A 21,069-nucleotide genomic window follows, 5' to 3' on the forward strand; every position below is an offset into this window, starting at 1 on the left:
CATATCAAGATAGTTCAGTGTTAAATCAATAGATTTGTTGATCGATGGTTGAGACACACCAGTTCATAACTGGTTCAGTGAAATTATGAATGTCAGACGTACATCACATCAAATATATACACGATAAGAACTGATAGCTTCCAACATGTATCTGGAGGCTTTCTGAAAGAATATTTTTATTTGAGTATTAGGCTCTTTTCTTGATTAACACTTCCTGTTTCTCTTTCGAGAATTAAATATATCGATTTTAAAAAAACAAACACACCTTCAGTCATTGTGTTTCTGGAAGGGATACTGATCTATACAGATCTATACAGTTAAAATGTAAACACGTCTAACAGGGGCCTCTGATTGATGTACAGTGTTGACTTTCTCATTTACTAACACACATGAAACCATTTCAAAATAATAGCACATTTGAACTTTGAAGCAGCTTTGCACTTATGAAATGGCTAAAGGGCAGACTGGTGTGTGTGTGTGTGTGTGTGTGTATGTGTGTCTCCTCAGGCTGTTTCCCTGATCTACATTAACCTACAGCTCATGCAGCATTAGCATGTGCACTGCACATGGCTCATGATCTTCCAGTCATTGCAACTGTAACAAACAGTTCAAGAGGAAAGCCGTGGCATCGTGTTTATCTTCAATCTCTTTCATCCCCAGATCGGCCTCAGTGGGTCCAAACAGCTAAACAAGCTTTTTCGAGATTAAATGACCTCTTTGTGTTTATGATTCATTTCATATTAGCGTTGCAGATCAGCAGCTTTGTATTTCCTCCCACCTGCATGGCTGCTGTCTTGCCCGTGAGCTGCTCATTTTAACCGCTGCCACCCAAGCTCCATAATGAAGCTTCAAACACACTTCCACTCTTATCGGTGAGAGAATAATTCTATTAAAAAGGGGGGAAAAGAGATGCTTTGTGACGCTGCTGCAGCTCCATCTATTCCTGTAACAACACATGTGCACTGACTTTTCACTGCTTAGCCCCCCTCCCCTGCAGCCTCGGAGCACTTTATGCTAAGTTAATTTACCCAAATATATCCACGACATCGCAGCAGCCCCCGCTACTGAAAATCAACCTCTTTGTTAATGGAAACTTGCTGATCCATAAACACTCGCGCCACCACAGACGTTTGCTGGGGGGCAGCTCACATATGAATGTTAAAAAACCCCAGATCGATGAGGGACATTTGCAAAAGAGGCACAAGGTGTGTTTAATTATAACGGCGACTTTTGTTTGTGTGTATGTGTGTAAGTGTTTTTACGGGGGGAGGTGCTGCTGCTGTTTAGGGCTCGTGCAGGGGCCCGTGTATTTAAATAGGGTCACATCTGGGCCTCACCTTGCAAGTGTTTTGCTATATTAAATGCCACTCATGTTAAGTGTGTCGAAGCCCTCCTCTGATGTAGGCAAGACATAATCTAAAGGTTAAATTGAAAAATGTCCCCTCAACGGTACAGGAACAACAGCATGATTGATCTCTCGTGTAAAAGCAAGAACTGTTGGGCAGCCCTGTTTGGTGAAATCGGCTTCAAGTTTGTTGCAGCGATAAGTTATAATGAGGAGCCAGCGGATTAGAATTTAAGTGTCAGTCAATCAGGACTCCAAAAGGTCAGTGACAAAATTAGGAAAATGCAGGAAAGAGGTCGGTCTGGAATGATTGAGCGCGGGCAGAGAAGCCAAACGGAACACGGAACGTTCTCCCCAGGCGGCGGCGAGCTGTTGCACGTTGAAGACAAGAGGCAGCTGTGGATCACAATTAGGAAAAAATAGGCTCTCTTCACTCTACCCCACTATTTATTTGATTTTACATTTGAACTTTAATTCCAAACTGTAATCTGTAACACACACACAGCGTTGCCGACGTCTGCCTGCTCCAGGTAAATGCTGTAGCAGGGATAAGGAAGGGCTGCTGGGTTCGAGGAAGTGTTTCATCCCAGTTCCGTACTATTGACATAAAAGACGAGGTGATTAAGGACGCGAACTGTCAACTCGGATCTTTTATCACAGTCTCAGCAGAATTCCTGGTGTGAGTGGCTGAGATGCTAAATCTGAAGGCGATTCGTGTGGAACCACGGATTCATTTCCAGCTGTGAGCTTTCTCTTCGGCCGTTGATTGTGGGAGTTGACATTTTGGCTTTTCTACACAACAATAAATTGGATTTATTTCATGAGAAAAATTATAGTCAAATTTTATAACAAACAAAAAATCCTTGACAAAATATAATATATTTACAGATTCATACCTTCAACAAGGTTTTAAAGCAATGATGAAGCTTTACATAGGAAATATTTGGGAAAAAGAAAAGCAAATATTGCAACAATAGCCAGTAATGGTTACTTCCATTTGTCCACAGTCATTAAAATTAAAATGATGCGAGGTTAATTTAATGTCATCTTTTGTTGAAGCCTCTTTAAAGTCATCATATTTAAGCTCACATCTCCCACATTTACATTTATCTTAAATCTATTCTACATTTTCACCGCACATACAGTTTAAACACAGTTGTATTCACTTTTGTACCTTTCGGACAAATTCTTAGCGTGATTAAAATGAAGCTCGTGGTACTGTACCTTTACCTTTGAGCCCCTTTACATTTCCGTGTCTGCAAAATCCCTCCTGTGGTGTTTCTCTTCTCCTCTGATCTTCTCACTGGCGACGCTAAATGATACAAGTTCTGTCTCCTCCTATAGAGTCCAGAAGTGCAGGTTCAGGTGCTGGGGCTCCAGGACGTGTACCGCCGGAGCCACGGCTCCTCTATGAACGGGGCCGCGAGGGGCTCTGAACCCAGGCAGGGGTGGATCTGGAGTGGAAAGGATGTAGTCAATGCTGAACTTGATCTCTGACTCCGGTTTGCCCGGCTGGTTGGTGTTTTGGAGCAGGTGGTTCTGCTGGGGGCCTGGCTGCAGCCTCTCAGGGTCCAAAGGGCAGAGGGCACAGTCGGGATCGGGGAGGCGAGCTGCGGGCGCGTGATGATTGCTCTCCAAAGGGTGGAAGGGGGTTTCTGCTGAATCGCGATGAAGACCGATTTTCATATTCCTCCTGCGCCGGCGACGACGGAAGTTGCCGTTTTCAAACAGGTCGAGCATGGATTCACACCCAGTAGCAAAAGTCCAAAAGTTCCCTTTTCCCTTCTCATTGCCCTCCGTCCGAGGAACCTGTTCAAGATGAACACTTCATTAACAACCCACCGAGGGAGTCTCAATTGTTAACACAGGAAACGGTGCAAATATTTGGTGCAAAGGTTTTGCTGGCGCACCTTGATGAAGCAGCTGTTCAGAGACAGGTTGTGTCTGATGGAGTTCTGCCAGGCTCTCTGGTTGGAGCGGTAGTAGGGAAACCTCTTCATGATGAACTCATAGATGCCCGACAGGGTGACCCGCTGCTCTGGACTCTTCTGGATGGCCATGGCAATCAGAGCTATGTAGCTGAGACACACACACACGCGCGTGCACGCACACACACACACACACACACACACACACACACACACACACACACACATACACACATGCATGCACATGGACACACAAACACACACAACTGGTAAAGAGTCTGGTCGGGTAGCACTTTAACCAATGGAAAAAAATTGAAACCCTTCTCAAATATGATATTTTCTTAAGCAACAATTAGCTTATCAACTTTCATAGATGATCTTTAAAATAACATTATTATTATTATTATTATTATTATTATTATTATTATTATTATTAACAACAACAATAATAATAATAATGAAACAGTGCCCTCTTTTTATTTCTTCATGGTAAATTGGTGACTGATCTAAAAGTTTTAATTAAATGGAAATTTCCTTTTAGAGTTTAGAATAATGAAAATTTGTTAATAATGTTTTATATATATTAAACACAGTTCCAACCCCCCAGCCCCCCTTTTTTCCCCACATAAACCTCTCAGGTAGAAGGACATCATTCCTACCTGTAGGCGGGTCTACACATTTTCTTCTCTTCATCAGTGCTGGAGGAAGGGTATCCGTCTCCATCGTAGTTAAAGCAGTTGAAGGGGTAGTGAGAGTTATCAAACATATTTCCACTTTGAGCGGGATGTGGGATCCAAAGTGTGGGGCTCCTCTGAATGTCCCGTCGAAGCCCAGCAGCAACAGCCTGTCCTGCTGCTGCACTCTGCCACCATCCTCTGTTCAGCCAGCTGCCTCTCACTCTCTCTGAACTCCACATCCCCCTCCCCCCCTCCTCGTCCCAGCCCCGGGACCACCTCTACCGGGTCTCTGGGCCCTGTGCTTGTGATCACCCTCACAAATATACAGAAATCCTTAATGTCATTCTTTCAGTATTTCTTTCTTCTTTTTTTTTGTAATTTATTTTCCCAAGATAATCTTAAAACTGAACAGTCAGTATGCACCTTCCTAGCGTCCAACTAACAGATTTTTAACTCAAGATAGTGTAGTTTGGAATTTTAGAACTTCCAGGATGTTGTTTGATTTCATTAAAATCAACTTAACGTTCAACAAAGCATGTAGGGTGAATTTAGGGCCTCGCCAGTGTTCATCCATGACAGGGAGAAACAATCTTCGGCTGTTTGGGAGTGGTTAGTGGTGTTCGCACGAAACACTTCCCAAACTCCTATCAACATGGAGCAGCCATACATGCAATAAATAAATCCGGTGGAGTAAAATAATAGGTTGCCCTCTGAAATTGAGTAAAATGTCCTATCACGCAGTAATAAAGTAAATGAAATGAGCTGCAGGCTCTATTGGAACTAGAACCTCTGAGATTTAGCAATAAAGCTGCACCATTAAAACTACGCATGATGGAAACATTTAAATAACATAAATATTGGTGCTTTCAAGGTTCCACAGCGCTAATCTGCCCCACTGAACCTTGAGTATATATCTGTCCTGGACAAACAGATGGATTCTGGGTGGTCTGGTAAATTCACAGACCGCCTTCATGTTTTATTTTGCTTCTTTTTGGGTCTAAATTAGTGCAAATGTACTTAGAACAGCTAATCCCAAACCAACAAACAACATCCTTTGAATCTTTGTTTTTGTTTTCCCTCTGTTAACTCTCTCTCGTGTGTGTCTGTGTGTGTGTGTGTGTGTGTGTGTGTGTGTGTGTGTGTGCATTCTGGCAGATTTTTAGACAACAACGGGAAGTTTTGTAGATCTTATCTATAATGCTCTCTAATGGCCATAAATTGTTTCCGTCTCTATAAAACAGGGGGATGTGTATTTTGAAGGGCTCTTTACGGGACAATTGGAGGTCTCCTGTGAGGCGACAGAGGCCGGTAAAACAGCCTGAGGTCTGCGGGGCCTCCGTGTGTGGCCCCTGCTGAAACAAGAGAGGCTTACACTGGCTGCAGTCGAGACATTAAACCTGGTCGTTCTTATTTTTGACTGCTTAATGAAGCGGGAAAACAGTCAATTATCTTTTCTTGGCCTCATAACTAAAATCTGCAGGAATGTTTTTTCGCCGCTTTACACATGAAATGAGGCTTTTGTTCTTTTTGCGCTGACTTGATCAGTGCAGCCGTGTTTTACGTGACCTTATATCAGAGTCCTTTCCTAAACCATTGAAAATTCTTAAACTTTAAATGGCATTTTGTCTACTTTTACACGTAAAACCTGTAACTTGTATATTTTCTGGTGTGTGATTTGGATCTCAGGATTGTAGTCAGTCCCATTACACTTATAGAGAATTAAACAGCTCTACAGTGTTCTCTGTTTTTACTGAAGATTTTTTTTCCTCATTATTTTCAACTGTTTTATGCGCACATGAGTCAAAGATTTATGACTCTGGTACTGTCATCTTAAGCATGGGCTGGACGCTGGCAAGTTAAGACTGAGGTCTAAGTTAAGTGAAGTTACAGATTGGGCAGAGAGGGGAGAGCAGGAGGTCGCTGCATTAGCCTGGAGATCTGATAAGCACCTCATGCTTCACTCCCATGACGAGGCTTCCTTCGGCGTCCTGTCTGCGGTGGGCTGCTCTCATTACAGCTCTCACTTCATCTCTGGTCACTCTCTGTCCCTCTGATTGTTGTCTGAGACTTTGCTTCCTCCGTGCATGCTTGAATGTGTGTGTGTGTGTGTGTGTGTGTGTACTGTATGTTTATGTAAACCAGCCAAGTAGCTTTTCCGGCGGCTGTTCCGTGAAGAAAGGTTATGAAAGTAAACATGCTTGTGAACAGCACAGCACCGAGGGCCACTGCACCGTTCAACTGCTCTGACCACCACCAGCATGCCTTTATTTAAGCGTTCACTCTGCAGCGACAACTTCATACTGAAAACAGAAGAATTTATTTATAGAAACTAAATCTATATATATTATTTCTGGTGGTCAGATTCTGAGCAATTACTATTTCTAATTTTATTAAAGTCAATCAAGATGCTCATCTAAAGTTGTTTTACAAACAATAAGCAGCTTGTGAAAATGTTGATCTAAATATATATATAGAAATATTTGTTGCCGCTTTATAAATTAGAATAAGCACTAAATTACTTTTATTGTGTATTAATACTGGTAGGATAATAAAAAGAATAAGAATTTCTCCAACTTAAATATTGTATCATATTAATGGAGCATTATTCTTTCTAAGGTATTACAGACTTTTTAGTTCCAATTAATTAGGAGATATAAAATGTTTTTAATCTACGGTGCGTGTAATTTGCATGGCGTTCTCCTCTATCACCACAAGGGGGAGGTAGAGCTCCGTGCAAAGATAAAAATAAATCAGAGAAGAAATGTGAGCCAGAGCTTTTTAGGACTGTTACTGGGATCTTACTGGCTTTGCAATAAAAGTTTAAAACGACCCCAGTAAAACCGGATACCAAGTATCTGGTGACTACAAATAACCAAATCACCCATCCACTCAAATTTGAGCCTTACAAGATACAAAGTCACAAATTCAGTCGAGATTTTTATCTCTCTCTCTAAAATTGTTTTTCTTTCTGTTGTCTTTAGGTCAAATTCGTTTCTTGGTTTACAACGCACGTATAAATCTGAACAGGTTTAAGTATAAAAATAAAAAGAACTAACTTTTAAAACAGTATAACTTAATAATTTTAAAAAGTATTTTTATTTAAAAAAAAGTATTTATCATTTCACACTCATGTGACTTAACCTGATCTTGCTTTGAATATTTAAGTCATTAAAAGAAAAATTACATTTTAATTATTACTTTAATCTACACTGTGAGGAAAATTTGACACATTCTTGTTTCAATCACCATGATTGGGTGTTAATAAATGCACTTCTTATTATTTTTTGTTTGTTTTATTGCACTTTTACCATGATGCAAATAAAACAAAAAAATAAAAAAAATCCACAGAAAGAAGTTGAATGAAAGAAAAGAGAAGCGTTTCACTTTAACATGGCATTATCTAGAGGCACTCCGCTGCCCACCCACACCAGCACACACACACACACTGAACTGACCTGACACCAGCTATGGGAACCTGTGGAATAAAAGTTTGAACAGATGGAGTCAGCGCACACAGGCCTCGCCTTCTTATCTGTAATTCGTACCCAGAGGGAGTCATGACCTTTCTGATATGAAACCTGACATTCAAGTATTTTTCTATCATTGCACAGGCACTAGTTTTCCTACTGAATATATTCACTTTCAGCCAGAGACTGAAGAGTTGACACCCACATTTGAGTTATAAGCTGCTGGCTATGAATGAAATATACATCCTGAAAAAGAATCTCTCCACAACAGCAACATCTCAACATCAAATATGTTACAAAGAAAATAATAATATAAAACTATTATTGTCACATTTGGCTTTTGGTACTGTAAATCTAACCTCATATTGGTTGCAATTTAAAAAAAAAAAACAGTAGTTGAATTAAATGTAAACACAGGCAGAGAATTGCTCTAACCAACATTTGTTTTGAAACAAGCTTTCAGATCAGAACGGTGTGAAATATGGATTAGTTTCATTTTACCGAGACAAGAACCCTTTGCTGTCTGCTGTTGTCCTCTGCTGGGCCGATGAGGAACTGCACCGTGGTGGCAAACGCAAACAGAAATAATGACTTTGCTGATTAGAATCAATTCCAAATAATAAATATGATTTTCTTTTTAAAAATAAATACTCTCTTAAGTGCAAGTAAGACTTATGGGCAAAATTAAAAGACGAAATCTGGAGTAAACCTGTACTCCAAATCATATACAACTTTAAATTTTATGACAGAAATACAACAAATAGAAACGTAAATCCCACGATGCAATAAAACATATCTTGTGCAGATCCATAGAACAATTTCCCATAATAATTAAGACAACAGGAAGTCAACCACCACCAACTCCTCCACCATCAAATGAAACACTTTTAATAACAACAGCAACACATGATTCAACGCGTGAGGGTGGGATGGGGGGTTCATGAGGCTTTTTACGAGCCCCGCGGAATTCACTGAATTCAAAAAATGGGTCCTGAATGAGGAGAAGAAGAAAAAGAAAAAAAGGGCGCCTTTTGCAAGACCTTCAGGCTTTAGCCGTGCTGCGGAGGAAGAGTTGTTTGTTTGGATCATTTGTGATCCTACAGTCAGGGATGGAGAGTTCAAAGAGTCTTGGCGATGTCTACGGCATCGCTCGCAGCGATCCGGCCATTCCGCTGGTGAATCCAGTCCAACCATTCCATACCCACACTGCCTGCTTTGACCTCAGACAGATGGGATTCACCGCAATTCCGAGAAAATCAAATGAGACATGTCAAGCACGTGGGCCAGTTCTACACAAACGCCGTCTTGTCCGGGCTACAAGATGCCTGTCCAGTTTACGGGTACAACCGAATCTCCTGCCTCGATGGCTGTTCGTGCCTCTGGAGAGAGCTACCTCCACCGCGGGCTGGTGGGGACGTGGTCGGTCCCTTGTTGTTCCTGCAGGTCGTCTTCTACGACGTAACTGTACCCTTCCTTTTCAATACATTCTGACAGAACATTCAGAATCTGTAGAGGATGAACATAAACAAGTTTTGTGAGTATTTGAGCGCAATCAGGTGAATAATTAAAACAAAATAAAACCTAGTTGTGAATCTGAAGAATGGAAGTGCAGACCTGGCGTAGTCTCCTGTCCATGGCTTCCAGGTGTGGCTGGATGAGGATGGGACTCAGGTGGTCCCTCACCAGGGATTCAGCCATGAGCGTGGACAGCTTGTATTCCTCCTTCGCCAGCAGCTGCAGACGCAAGTGGGTCGACTTCCTCACCCTGCAATGAGAGGAGGTGATTTTAAATCTCTGAGCACATTCACACATAAGATACGTTGTCCTCATTATCATACCTGCAGCACTGGGTCAGCGGCACCAGGATGGACATCTCATCATGGGAGTGCTTTCCAAATCTAGTGTCACATGGAAAAAGTTGGATTTTAGAAGTGCAGGCAAAACACCCAACGGCGCAATAACAGGCAGCAGAGCCGTGCTGTACCCTCGGCCATTGTCCAGATGGATGATGAAGGTCTCGTTTCCAAACTTCTCAAAGGTCTCATAATGGTGACGATCCATGTTCCCTGTGTTGGCAAACAAACACACAACTGAGCCACGGGAGCATGGGAACCTCTCACTCTTTGGGCTTTCCCTGTGGTGTCAGATGTCCTGTCTCACCCATGAGGAAGTCAAAAATGGTCATGTCCATGATGTCCAGCAGCCGCGTGCCACTGTCATAAGGTGGAGTCTGTTTGACCTCTTCGCAGTAGTCTGGATCCACCTCCCACCTGAGCAATATCAGTGTCAGTCAGCACTGATGCATTTAAACCCACAGTACAGTTTTTAAATGCCATGTCAGAGGATGCCGGATGATGTCTTACTCTGCCTTCTTGCGCTTGTGGTAGGAGCGTCTCCAGGGGTTCCTCCACGTCTTACGCTTGGCCAGTGCCAGATCGGGCAGGAAGGCAGCCAGGGACCCCTCTATCTGATCGGGTTTGCCACAGAGAGCGTGCTCAGTGGAACAGTAGTACGAGCACTCCCCATAGAAACACACGTTGTTGGCTGGGATTGGGAACAAGAACACATTGTGGCTGCTCAGTGAGATCATTAATAATAACAGCTGAAAGAAAAAGAAGCTAATTATTCTCTCATATAATGATCCCACTCATTTAAAGAACCATTTACACAAGATTCCAATGACCTGGGGGCATTTATTCAGTTGTATTAATTGCTGAGGCTTTCAGTAATTCTATCTTTAATCCTGTAAAAACGTTTCAGGTGTATAATATACAGCCAGCCTATAAGGAAAACTGGCACAAGCAAGAGTCCCCTGATAATATTAATCCGATGCAAATGAACAGCGCAGTAATTCAGGGCACAGAATCAGTCTACGTTATGAAGAAAACTCTGCTTTTTGCTCGGCTTCAACTTTTGTGGGGAGAAAAACTTGCTGAAAACCGCACCATCCGTCTTTCTTCTGGACACGCGGCGGTTGTTTTTAGGCCTCGATCTCGTGACTCGTTGGTTATTTCTAAATCTGTCTGTGCCTATGAATAATTCTGTCCATTCTCAGCCCATACCAGGTGAAATGAAGAAGGTCCTCCAGAGCTTTTTGTCTCGCGTGACATCACGGATCTCCTTGGTCATGTTGACGAGCCTCCCGGCCACAGGGGGGACGCGGCGGAAGTCCAGGACTCTGCAAGACACAGGTACGTTGGAGCAGGGGTTAGCTTTTCCAGTGGGTACTGAAGGGGAAGATAAAGGCGTGGGAGAGCCAGTGGGACATGAATCGAAGCTACAGCAGGATATAAATGGGACAGCTGCATGTGCTCTGAACACAGTGGGAATACAGCGACTGTACCGACACTAGTCAGAAGCTGCAGCCCACAGTACATGCAAAGCTAATGTGCCTTAACCAAAAATCACACTTATCAACCTTATAAGTCTCCGTTTCAGCGCAGGATCCTTTGAGTCGACTCTTTAAAATGACTAACGTTAACATTAAAGATGTTAAACATTTAACAAGGAAGACAGAAAGTGGATTAAAAATTAAGGAATTCTGGTAGGCACATGTCAACCCATATAGTAAATGATGGAAAAATATGTTATCTTAAAAGGTAGAAGGTTGAAAAATGATAGAAGAGTTAAACTTTTGAAAAGATTCATTTGCCTATAGACTAACAATCACCCCAAATGGGATTAAAACGCTTGATCCCTGGTTCCGGATCCCTTCACAGTCCACTTGTATCCAAATCCAATATAGTCATCCCAATAGGGGGCACTGTTACACTATTTAAAATTTCATAACTGCTTATTTATGCATTGCATTCTAAAATATTAAATTGTTTCTATAGTTCCTATTTTAATATGTATGGCCATTAGGTTTTGCTTCATTGAACAGGTCACTGTGTATATTTACATAGTAATATCTACACAGGGGTGCAAAGAGGAAGGGTAAAAAATGTCATTAACTGAAAGATGGCGTGGGACCGTTCCGGGGTGCGTGCCACATTCTTATTTCATGCATGTGTGGCCCCTGTCAGCAAAACTGCTTGGACTACCACATCACACAATCTTTAAAAATGGATGCCCCTGACAACACCTAATGGCCACGGCCTGAGGGCAGAGAGACTTAGAGGGAACCAGAGAGTGGAGGAGAAAGAAATGGAGGCTGAACAGAGCTCGCCACAGAAATGATGCCATCAAGTTGAATGTTGGCAGGCGAAGTGAGACACACGCGGACGCAACTCGTTCTGCGGACGCGGGCTGACGCGCCGCCTGACTGGTCCCGGGCCCGTCGCCACGTCAACAGCTGACTCCTCTTGTCGGCTCCATTTTTTTAATAAACCTCATTCGCGTGCAGCCATTTTAATTTTGTGCTCTATTCAGTGTGGGATTAGGAGGCCAGCTCAAAGGTGCACATGAACAACAATGTTGGAACCATCGTTTCAATAAAACCCAGCTGAAAAAGAAATGAGGAAGCTGCTGCCTGGGTAGGAATTCTGAGCGGGTGTCTGAGCTACAGTTTCTACCCAGGCTGGCTGCTTTGTGGTCTCTCCTCCACTTAATACGGCGAGGGCCCATTCAAATTCAATCAAATAATTAATGGTGCTTACAACAGCGCAGACTATATAAGAAAGGATAAGTGGCTGAGCCGGCGATGGCTGCTCAACGGTGTCATCGCGCCGAAAGGAAAAGCAGATTCAGCATCACCCTCCGTGGCCCTGTGTCAAGCGAGCGCGTGACCTCGGGATCACTACATATTGGCAGCGCTCTGGTGCTGAAGTACGGTCTTTCTGCTCACAATAGCAACTGCAACAGGGACGTCAGCGGGAGCTCTGAAAGCAACGCCTTCTCTGATCCATCACAGATCCTCATGAGCTTTTTCTCTTTCCATTAGAGTCCCTCCAGCAGGCAGGCCATGAAGCGTTAACCTTTGTCAAGGCGGTGAGGTCAGCGAGTGTGGTGGTTACCTAAGCATGGCCGATGGCGCCACTGTGGAGTCAGATGCGCTCAAACAGCAGGAGGATGGAATTCATTCTGTGGGCCTCTACCTCCCAGTCTGAACACCATTTAGTTTAGGGGGGGTGAAACAGAGCGGGGAAACATGTCGATGCGCATTAATGAACACAATAACGGAGACTCATCCAGACATACAGTTAAACACTGAGGTGTAGGAGGGAGGCGTACAAATAAAGACCCTAATGAGTCATTATTAAAACCCACGCGAGCGCTTCACACCCTTCAGGTATATTGCTGGCTCTTGTTCCTGGGGTCAGCGGGAGGTTGACACAAGAAAGGGCTGATTAGAAACGCCAGAGGGAGACCCTGCAGGACACTGGCCCTCCAGCTCAGGTGGCTCTCACCACAAACACCTTGAACAAACAGCCGTTTGTCCCACAGACATCAGGTTGTGTTTTTAAGCCTGAAGCTTTGAAGTGTAAAGCAAATAAAGAGCAAATGAAAAAAAAAGTTTCTTTAATTATTATTAGGTTCTTAAATAAAGAAATATGATGGACATAAAACCCTTTAATTTATTATTTACAGATTTATCAGCTACCAGCAGACTTGACCCCCATTGTCGGGCCTTTTAAAACCAAGCGGACCACAAACTTTTCCTTGTTTGTATTATTAGCAATAAAAAGCATGTGTAGCGCTCTGTAGAATTGTTATGTTTCTTTAATTGTGGAAATTCTCCTAAAATCCACCAGCATTTCATAGTTTGGAGAATTGGCAAATGGATAGTTGTCAGTTATATAACCTTCAAAATGAGCCGCGATGCTACCATGAGTGGATAAAACATTAGCGAATAATGAAAACATAATTGCTGCCAGTAACGCAGTGGGAAGTGTACCAGAACTTTCTAAGAGACACTAAAACGCGGAACAGTAAAATGTGAACCGTGTGACTGCTTCTTTATAAAGCTTTAAGGACGAGTGTCAACATTGTAAGTTTTTTTATTTGCTTGTTTTGTGTGAAGCTGTCCTGTCAAACCCCTTTAAACTCGCCCAACTTGTCTTCATATCTTATGTATTATTTAGGCAATGTGTGTGGGGGGAAATCATTTATAACATATTTTACCCAAAAGCGACAGTCTGGTGTGACTCAGCACTTTTATTCACAAAATTATTTGCCAGAAGTTATTATTTGTTTCAAAGGAAACTTCTACATAGCTGCACACACATTTATTATGGAAGGAGGACAGACAGACGGACAGACAGAGGGACGGGCGGACAGACATTGGACTCACCTGTCAAGGTGAAAGGCTGCGATCTCAGCATTGTGCCGTTCGAAGTCCGAGAAGTAGAAGAAGTCCGGGGGGGTCTCCTGTTCTCGGGTCTGCCTGCAGAGACACAGGAGGACAGGAGGGGACGTCAGTTTTAACCCCCACAGAACACCAGGGTTCGGACCCTCACCGTGGTGTAAAAAGAAAACAAAATCAATAGATGCTAATGTATCCAAATATCACACTTCAGATTTAGATGCAGATTTATCAAAACAGATGTATTACTGTGTTGTTACAGCACAGATTTCTCCATAGCAACCACAGTTACACTGAGCTACACACTGCTCTGTCGAAAGGGCCTCATCGCTGCTGCCGTCGGAGACAAGTGAAGGTCAAAGCCGTCCTCCCACTCCTGCTCTCGTACCTATTTCTGTCCGGCTCTGATCCTTCCCCCCAAAAAACTGCTTTCCCCACACATTCCGCCTTAAAGCTCTTACTGGAGGGAAAAGAGGCTCTTAAAGGCTTAAATCCCTGAGTTGATGGGAGTCCGGGCCAGGACAGGGCAGGACAGCCCGCTGGGCCAAGGGGGGAAAGGAAAGCAAGGAAGTCAAAGGAAGAGGAAGTGAAAAGTCCCCAAGAAGTGGCCATCTAAGGACAAATGCCAGTCTTTGGAAAATACAAGGACAGCCACCTAACCTACAATCAAAAGAGAGGAGATGCACAGTTGAACTCTCGTTTCCTCCCTTCTCACTCTGCTTTTTTACTTTGTCTTGCCGGGACTTTTCAGGAAAGCAGCTGAGTGTAATCATGAGCGCTGCCGCTCTGCCGCCCCTGCTCCAGCAAGACGAACGAGACGAACTGTCTTGGCAACTTTCCCTCCGTCTCTCCCTCTATTCCCTCTGGATGCACTTCTCTGTTTATATGGCTAAAAAAAATCCTCTATTTCACTTTTTTTTCCGCATCCAGCGCTCCATATTTGCCTCTCTCGGTCTCCCCCCCCCTCTTCCATCCATCGCTCCGCTCCTCAGCTGGCTGGCTGATTGTAGCTCCACAGCTGCGTGGCTGACATATGCACCCGTCATTAACTAACACAACATGGAGCCCAGAAACACACTCATCCACTAAAAATGCCTCAGTGTTCTTCCCTCTCTCTTGCTCTCATTCTGTCTTTGTCATCTTTCCACATTCCCCCTGCAGTCAGACACACGTGCGCTTTCTTCCAGTTTGCAGAACAATCACTTTACAGTGGGCTTCAGAGGAAAAGAAGTTGCACTGCGCTACCAGGACCCCTCCCTCATCAATGTGAACCAAATCCTGACGTTCCTCAATTTGTTTTATCAGGCAAAAAACAAACAAAATAACAACAACGCTGCATCTATTCAGACCAGTGCTGCTCACAGGGGTGAATCATGGCATCCAGGAAACTAAAGCTGTTTTCAAAGGTGACTGCAGTGTAATTTCATGATGAGGATTCAGTTGTGTTTCCAAATTTTGTAACATTTACTTCGAATGTGACTTTTTTTTAAATTCAAATTTAACTTGAACTAATTTATCTTAGCACGACACGATACAGAACATGCAAGATCACCAAACAAAATGAACAATTTTGAGGAAAACATAATGCAGACAGCAAAGCTGACAGTTGGGTTTTGTGTCTTCACAGATACTTCCTTAACCTTGTGCAAATAGTTGTATGACTGATGGAATGTTTGGCCTTAAAAAGCAACAAGCATTCTTCACATAGACCTACTATAGTGCCGTCTATAGGGGAAGTTACCACGCTAAGCTTCTTTATTTATAAGCTATAAAGCCGTGTGCCTGAGGTGGTGTTCATGTTACGTGTCACTGCTTTCCTATGTGCCCGTTAATACTAATATATGAGAAGACCGTATAACTACGGTCATGCGTATGGAATTAAAACTCGTTTCTCTGCCTGTGGCACTGGCTTAAGATCCTTCCCCCCACCTTGCCAAATGCCAGCCAGGAAGCAGGAAGACTGGGTAATTGCCATGATCCACATCCAATTCAAATGTCAATAAAGTTATTTAGGGCATGCCCCCCCTGCTGACCGGGGAGCAGGCAAATGAAGAGAGAGGGAAGAGATTAAGAGGAGATTAATGTGACAGAAGCGGCGAGTTAAATGAGAAGAATAATGGGGAGAGGAAAAACTCAACGCCTCTTTGAGTCCTGTGAACTAACAAATATGCAGCCGTTACATGTTACGCAACCTTGTGTTTGAATCCAGCCACAGCGTCACCTGTGATTAGGCCACTCTGGGCATATTCCCGTCACGTGTCTTCAGGAAGCATGAAGCAGAGGAAGCCTACATAAATGCATGACCACATAATAAAGTCTATAAATGTTTGAGCACACAGTATGTGCTGGGCTCACTGAGGAGGCGGAAATAAAGCAGGTACTGTAGTCTCTTTCATTTAGCCTGATTCAGATAAGGTTTTTTCTGTCTCGCCTGTCAGATTCTTCATCACGGAGGCTCTGATCCAAGCGCGCCTGGTAACCCCTGATCTGCTGTAAACACAAAGTTTACTCTGGGTGGTCAGGGAGATTCTTGGCTCCACTCCCCGCTCAGGAGGGGCTCGTGGCTAACACACTGCAGTGTGAGACGACAAGCGTGCATTTGGAAAATCTACCTGTGTAACAAGGCACGGACAGCCTTGGCAGCAGCGGGAGATGGGGGGGGGGGGTGAGACGGAAGCTTTTCCTTTTGCCCCGTTATTGACATCAAGCTGAGAAAAGGTATTCGGTCTCATGCTACAGAATAAAAAATTCTCATCCAGTTCACTTGGTCCAAATAACAATCAGCCTTTTCTTCCTTCGGCGTCTGCTTGGAGGTGACGTCGTCCACAGTAAAGCAAAACACTGGGTGGTCACATCTAACGACCCACAGTCAGGTAAACTCAATTACATGAGCTTTAAAAAGGTATGTCAGTGGGAATTTGGGCCCCTGATTTTCATAGAGACACTGACAGAAATTAGCATGCCGGCAACATCAAAGGTCAAAGGTCAGGCTCTTATTAGAAGCAGGACTCTGAGATCCCAAACCTGCATGCAACCATGTCATGTTTATAATACTACATATTTAAATATGTAGTATAGACTATAATATATATAGTCCTTGTGTCGGGTTTGAAGACATTTGTGTTTCATCCTGGCAACTGAAAGTTATTCATTTTGAAGGATGCCAGCAGTGGGACAGCTCAGTGTTATAAATGAACGCTAACTTCCTTCCCCGCAGCTGAATGCACGCTCTCTCTCTCTCTGACGTTTAAACAATCCTTGCTCGAGCATTTATCTCCGTTTAGCCAAGCCAACAAACCATTTTAAGATTTTCATTGGATTTTCCAAGGGGAGCAAACACGGAGCCCACGTCGGTGCATCACATCTCTGTCAGGGTGAATTTTAGGGGAGTTTTTAAAAAAAATGCAATTTCAAAGTCAAACTGTCAATCGATCAACGTAAGCCAGTAGCGACAGGGGTGGGGCACAGCGAGGAGGAAGAGGAGTAAAAAGATATGCTGTAAAATATAAAGAGACAAGGGCATCTTCCAGCCCTGCTGGGTCCCCACCAAAGGGCTGACTCCACACATTTGTCACACATCATCCATCAAACCCGTGGGCACGGCTAAGTGAACACAGGCTCACACACCACATTATTACTCACATACTGTACCATCACACACACATTGTTTTTTTAAACCGTAAAGTAAGCCTCAAGAGAAGGATGTGGAGGTGTGAGGAGTCGTGTAAACCTTGAGACGCACGTGAGGGGGAGAATCCAAATCAGTTATTAAGAGAAAGAAAAATCGCAGGCGAAACTGGGAACGAGGGGAGGCGATGCGCTTCATCTTGAGCACAGCGAGATGCAAACGCTGACCTTTTTGCGCGATGGCATTTGATAAATTGAGAGGAAAAAGGTTTTCGGCGGCAAATGAGGCAGGCGTACCTGCTTCCGACGAGGCGAGAGTTACCGTTGGGGGTTTGAACCGGATCTCAGGGACTGACACACGGCTCAGAGATAGGACTGTAAAGGGTGTGAGAGAGTGTTCTGCAGGTAGGGGAACAGGAGAGTGCAGCGGAAATATGAAGAAACACCATGTGCAGCAACAAGTTGTATAGATGTTATATAAGATGTTATATAGGCTTCCGATTTTCTTTTGTACTGAATTCTTTGCTGAAAGAACATGTTGTCCTGAGTTGCCCTGTTAACTTCTACATTAAACTAAAAAAAACAGAAACTAATAGATGGAAAAAAAAACGTTCTGTTAACAGAAAAACACAGTGACCGTAGATTAGTCGTGTTCCATTTTTATTTTTCTACATTTAATACACATCTTGCCATGTGGATGATGTCTAATTTATATTATATTCTCTACGGTTATAAACACATGGCGTCAACAGATTTCTTTCATTGACCTAACAGCAAATATTTAAATGGCCCTCAAAACAACCGTAACACAGTCATTCAGGTATCAGTCATGTCTTCATGTGTACTTAAGGTTCTGTGTGTCGCAGTTTTACAAGTGTGATGCTGCCATGCCTCTGCAGACACTGCGGTGCTCTTCCTCCTCCTCCTCCTCCTTCCTGTCCTCCTACTCCTCCTCCTTTCCTCCCTTATAGCCCTTCAGATCTCGGGCTTGACATGCAGAGAGAAAGCTGTTTCCTTCAAGAACCACCCCCCCCCCCTCCCCCTCACCCTCCCCCTCCCCTGACACACACACACACACACACACACACACACACAGGCCAAAGCGACTACTCAAGATTTCTGATTTTGGACTTGAAAAAAATAATAAATTTGTTAGACACGCGCACGTCCAGAGAAAGAGAACTAAAACACACCCTCTATCTGAGGGAAATGTATCAATGCGAGCTTGATTCATAAATATCACACACGTGAAAATTGTTGAATGAATTGAACAGATGTAATCTATTTAAGCATTTCTATCGTTTCTGGGGGTAAAACATCATCTAAATGATGCCATCCAGAAGCCAGCTCCTTTAATCTCCTGCCTTTAATATAGCTTCCTCATTTGGACCCACTTCAAACAGTCCTATTCTTTGTGAAGCAAGGAAATAAATGGGCTTCACAGAGGGAAAAACACACCTATGAGGGGGTCTAAAGCATGGCAAGACAGTGTGAAATGTCAAGAGGTAGAAGAGGGAGAGCACCCTGGCACGACTACAGCAATAGCATTAGTCAGAGTCTAACAGGCCTATTTTTGCATGAATCTTTCATAGAGAAGTGTGTAAACACAGAGCGTAATACGCCAGGAGCTACAGCGCTCCTCCCACTGCACCGAGCTCTTATCACACCAGCCCGTAAATATCCTGGGCAGATAAACAGGCCAGACGATGAAGACATCGCTTCAACATAATCGATGACAGATATACCGCCACAGTACAGCGGGGAAAGGTGGTCCCAGCCTCGCACCTCCTGATACAACAGCGGGTCCTATCTCATCTTTGGCTCTCTGTCTCCTTCACTTCATGTGAAACAGATCATCAAGCCAGCTGCCTCTGACTGGCAGAGGCATCCACACTGCTTCTGTATCCATGGGCAACACAGAATTCCTGATGCTTTATTTACCTTCAACCAATACAGCAGCTCTGACATTAAAGGTCGAGGGCTTGTCCCACACGCCAGTGCTGGAAAACTCGTAGAAACATCCAATCACTTTCCTTTTTGTGTGGAATGCATCAAAACCAGCGGGAATTCAGGAAGGGCTCAGATTTAATTAAATTGCCTTGGATTATGAATTCAGTTTGGGATGTAATTACTGCACAATGCTCGGATTTCCCCGTGTACTCTGTCTGTCACCTTCAAGCCAACGGATGAAGGAAGGGTTAGATCGATTCATTAAAGGTTGTGACTTCCGATGGGCCGAGAAAACCCTTTTTGATTTTCAGAGAAGGATGAAATGCAGAAGATGGAATCTCTTATCGGAAGGTGAGCATGGATTATGGAGATAAACCCCATCTCAGAAAACAGCCAGAATATCTCCCTAATCGCCATTTTTAAAGTAGAGACTGAATGAATCACTGAATGGAAAGATGATGCATTTCTCTGTAATCTGCACCATTCATCCAGTTATCAACACCAGCGAGGTAATGGCACCATCAGTGGACTTGACAGAGCAGCTTGGAGTATGGAATTCAGCTCACCATTTTGATGTACAGGTTTATAGAACATGGATGTTGCAAACAGGTCAGAAAGAGCTGAATAAAAAATGTTTTAGTTTGCCAGGCCAACAGGTGGTGGCGTATTTGTCTTGATATGACATTAGGGATGATTACAACCGTTGAAGTACTAGGACAGCGTGTTTCTGCATGTATGACATATAGCAGCCACGGTCGAGGTGGGGCTATGATGTCACTGTTTACACAATGGTGTTTACGTGGTGACGGCGAAGGGGGGCCAAACAGCAGCAGACGTTTGCTGTTTAAAGTAAAAATGTGGTTGTAAATAGACATGAAAGAACACAATAAGAACCAATTTGCATGATCTTATCTGGGTGTTGTTTTTATTTTGTTGGCCGGGCCACATTTTAGCTGCACTTATCTGCCGCCCTTTGCCCCCGCCCCTGCCCCCGAGTATTAGATTAACTAAAAGTCGGACCTGTTGGGGTTAATAAATGTCCAGTTTTTGAGCTGTAAATATAAGAGCCTCCAACACACATCTGGAGCTCAAGAGGGTGCACGTCATCCCATTCAATTATCCATATGATTGCCACATACCTGAGTTGACTGGACGTAGTTCAAGTGCCAGTTTGTAAAAATAGCCTCCATTCAGACTGAGCATCTCTGCTGGATGATTAGGAGACGGGCCCGGGTAAGACTGATTGCAGTGGCCTTTCCAGAGCTATTCTGACTCTGCTGAGTGTGTGCCTTCCACCCAACATTGATCTATCGACCCACAGTCCAGTAAAACCTCGCTCAGACCGAAAGGTGAATCTCATTTTTTTTAGATGCACACACACATACGCACCAATGGACAGAGATTAACAAGCAATGTTGATTTTTGATGACAAGATTGATGGAGCCTCTCTGAATTCTCCTTACAGCAACAATATGCAACCTCCTCTGGTGTGTGCGCGCACGCGCGCACGTGTGCGGTCACACATCATTGACCGGCCTTTGTGCGCTCGCTGAAAGTGTTGCAATCACCAGAGTGTAATTGGAATTGAGCAGCTCATCCATGTAACTGGTGGGGTTCTGTAAGCGATTGCTATTGTCTGCAGTAATGAGATGCACGTTGACGCCTCGGGATGAAATGTTAGTTACGGTATACATCATCATAACCATGAGCAAAACCTCTTCAAAGCACATTTTTATGAATAAATTGCTGGTACATGATTCCTTTTAAAGTGTGATTCTTTATGGGTAACTGACGAAAAATTGTTATTTGGGAGCCTAGACCTGACAGGATC

General features: G+C 43.6%; 2 protein-coding genes across 2 annotated transcripts in view; both read right to left on the minus strand.

Annotated features, from left to right (window-relative positions):
* Positions 1 to 2,208: 2,208 nt before the first annotated feature.
* Positions 2,209 to 4,159, minus strand: foxl3 (forkhead box L3). Its single transcript, XM_011604558.2, has 3 exons — positions 3,933 to 4,159; positions 3,256 to 3,424; positions 2,209 to 3,154 (listed from the first exon to the last, which is right to left on the minus strand). Exons 1-3 carry the CDS (start codon positions 4,037 to 4,039, stop codon positions 2,684 to 2,686), a joined length of 747 nt encoding a protein of 248 aa, XP_011602860.1. The 5' UTR covers positions 4,040 to 4,159; the 3' UTR covers positions 2,209 to 2,683.
* A 4,647-nt stretch (positions 4,160 to 8,806) lies between these two features.
* The window catches only part of fam20cb (FAM20C golgi associated secretory pathway kinase b), a 32,213-nt gene continuing 19,950 nt past the window's right edge, over positions 8,807 to 21,069 (minus strand). Inside the window, 8 exon segments of the mRNA NM_001280087.1 lie at positions 8,807 to 8,923; positions 9,032 to 9,182; positions 9,256 to 9,315; positions 9,402 to 9,483; positions 9,578 to 9,687; positions 9,781 to 9,961; positions 10,480 to 10,595; positions 13,650 to 13,742. Coding sequence (NP_001267016.1) covers positions 8,807 to 8,923; positions 9,032 to 9,182; positions 9,256 to 9,315; positions 9,402 to 9,483; positions 9,578 to 9,687; positions 9,781 to 9,961; positions 10,480 to 10,595; positions 13,650 to 13,742 — 910 coding nt within the window.

Source organism: Takifugu rubripes, chromosome 1 (genome assembly GCF_901000725.2).
Source record: "Takifugu rubripes chromosome 1, fTakRub1.2, whole genome shotgun sequence".
Lineage (NCBI taxonomy): Eukaryota > Metazoa > Chordata > Actinopteri > Tetraodontiformes > Tetraodontidae > Takifugu > Takifugu rubripes.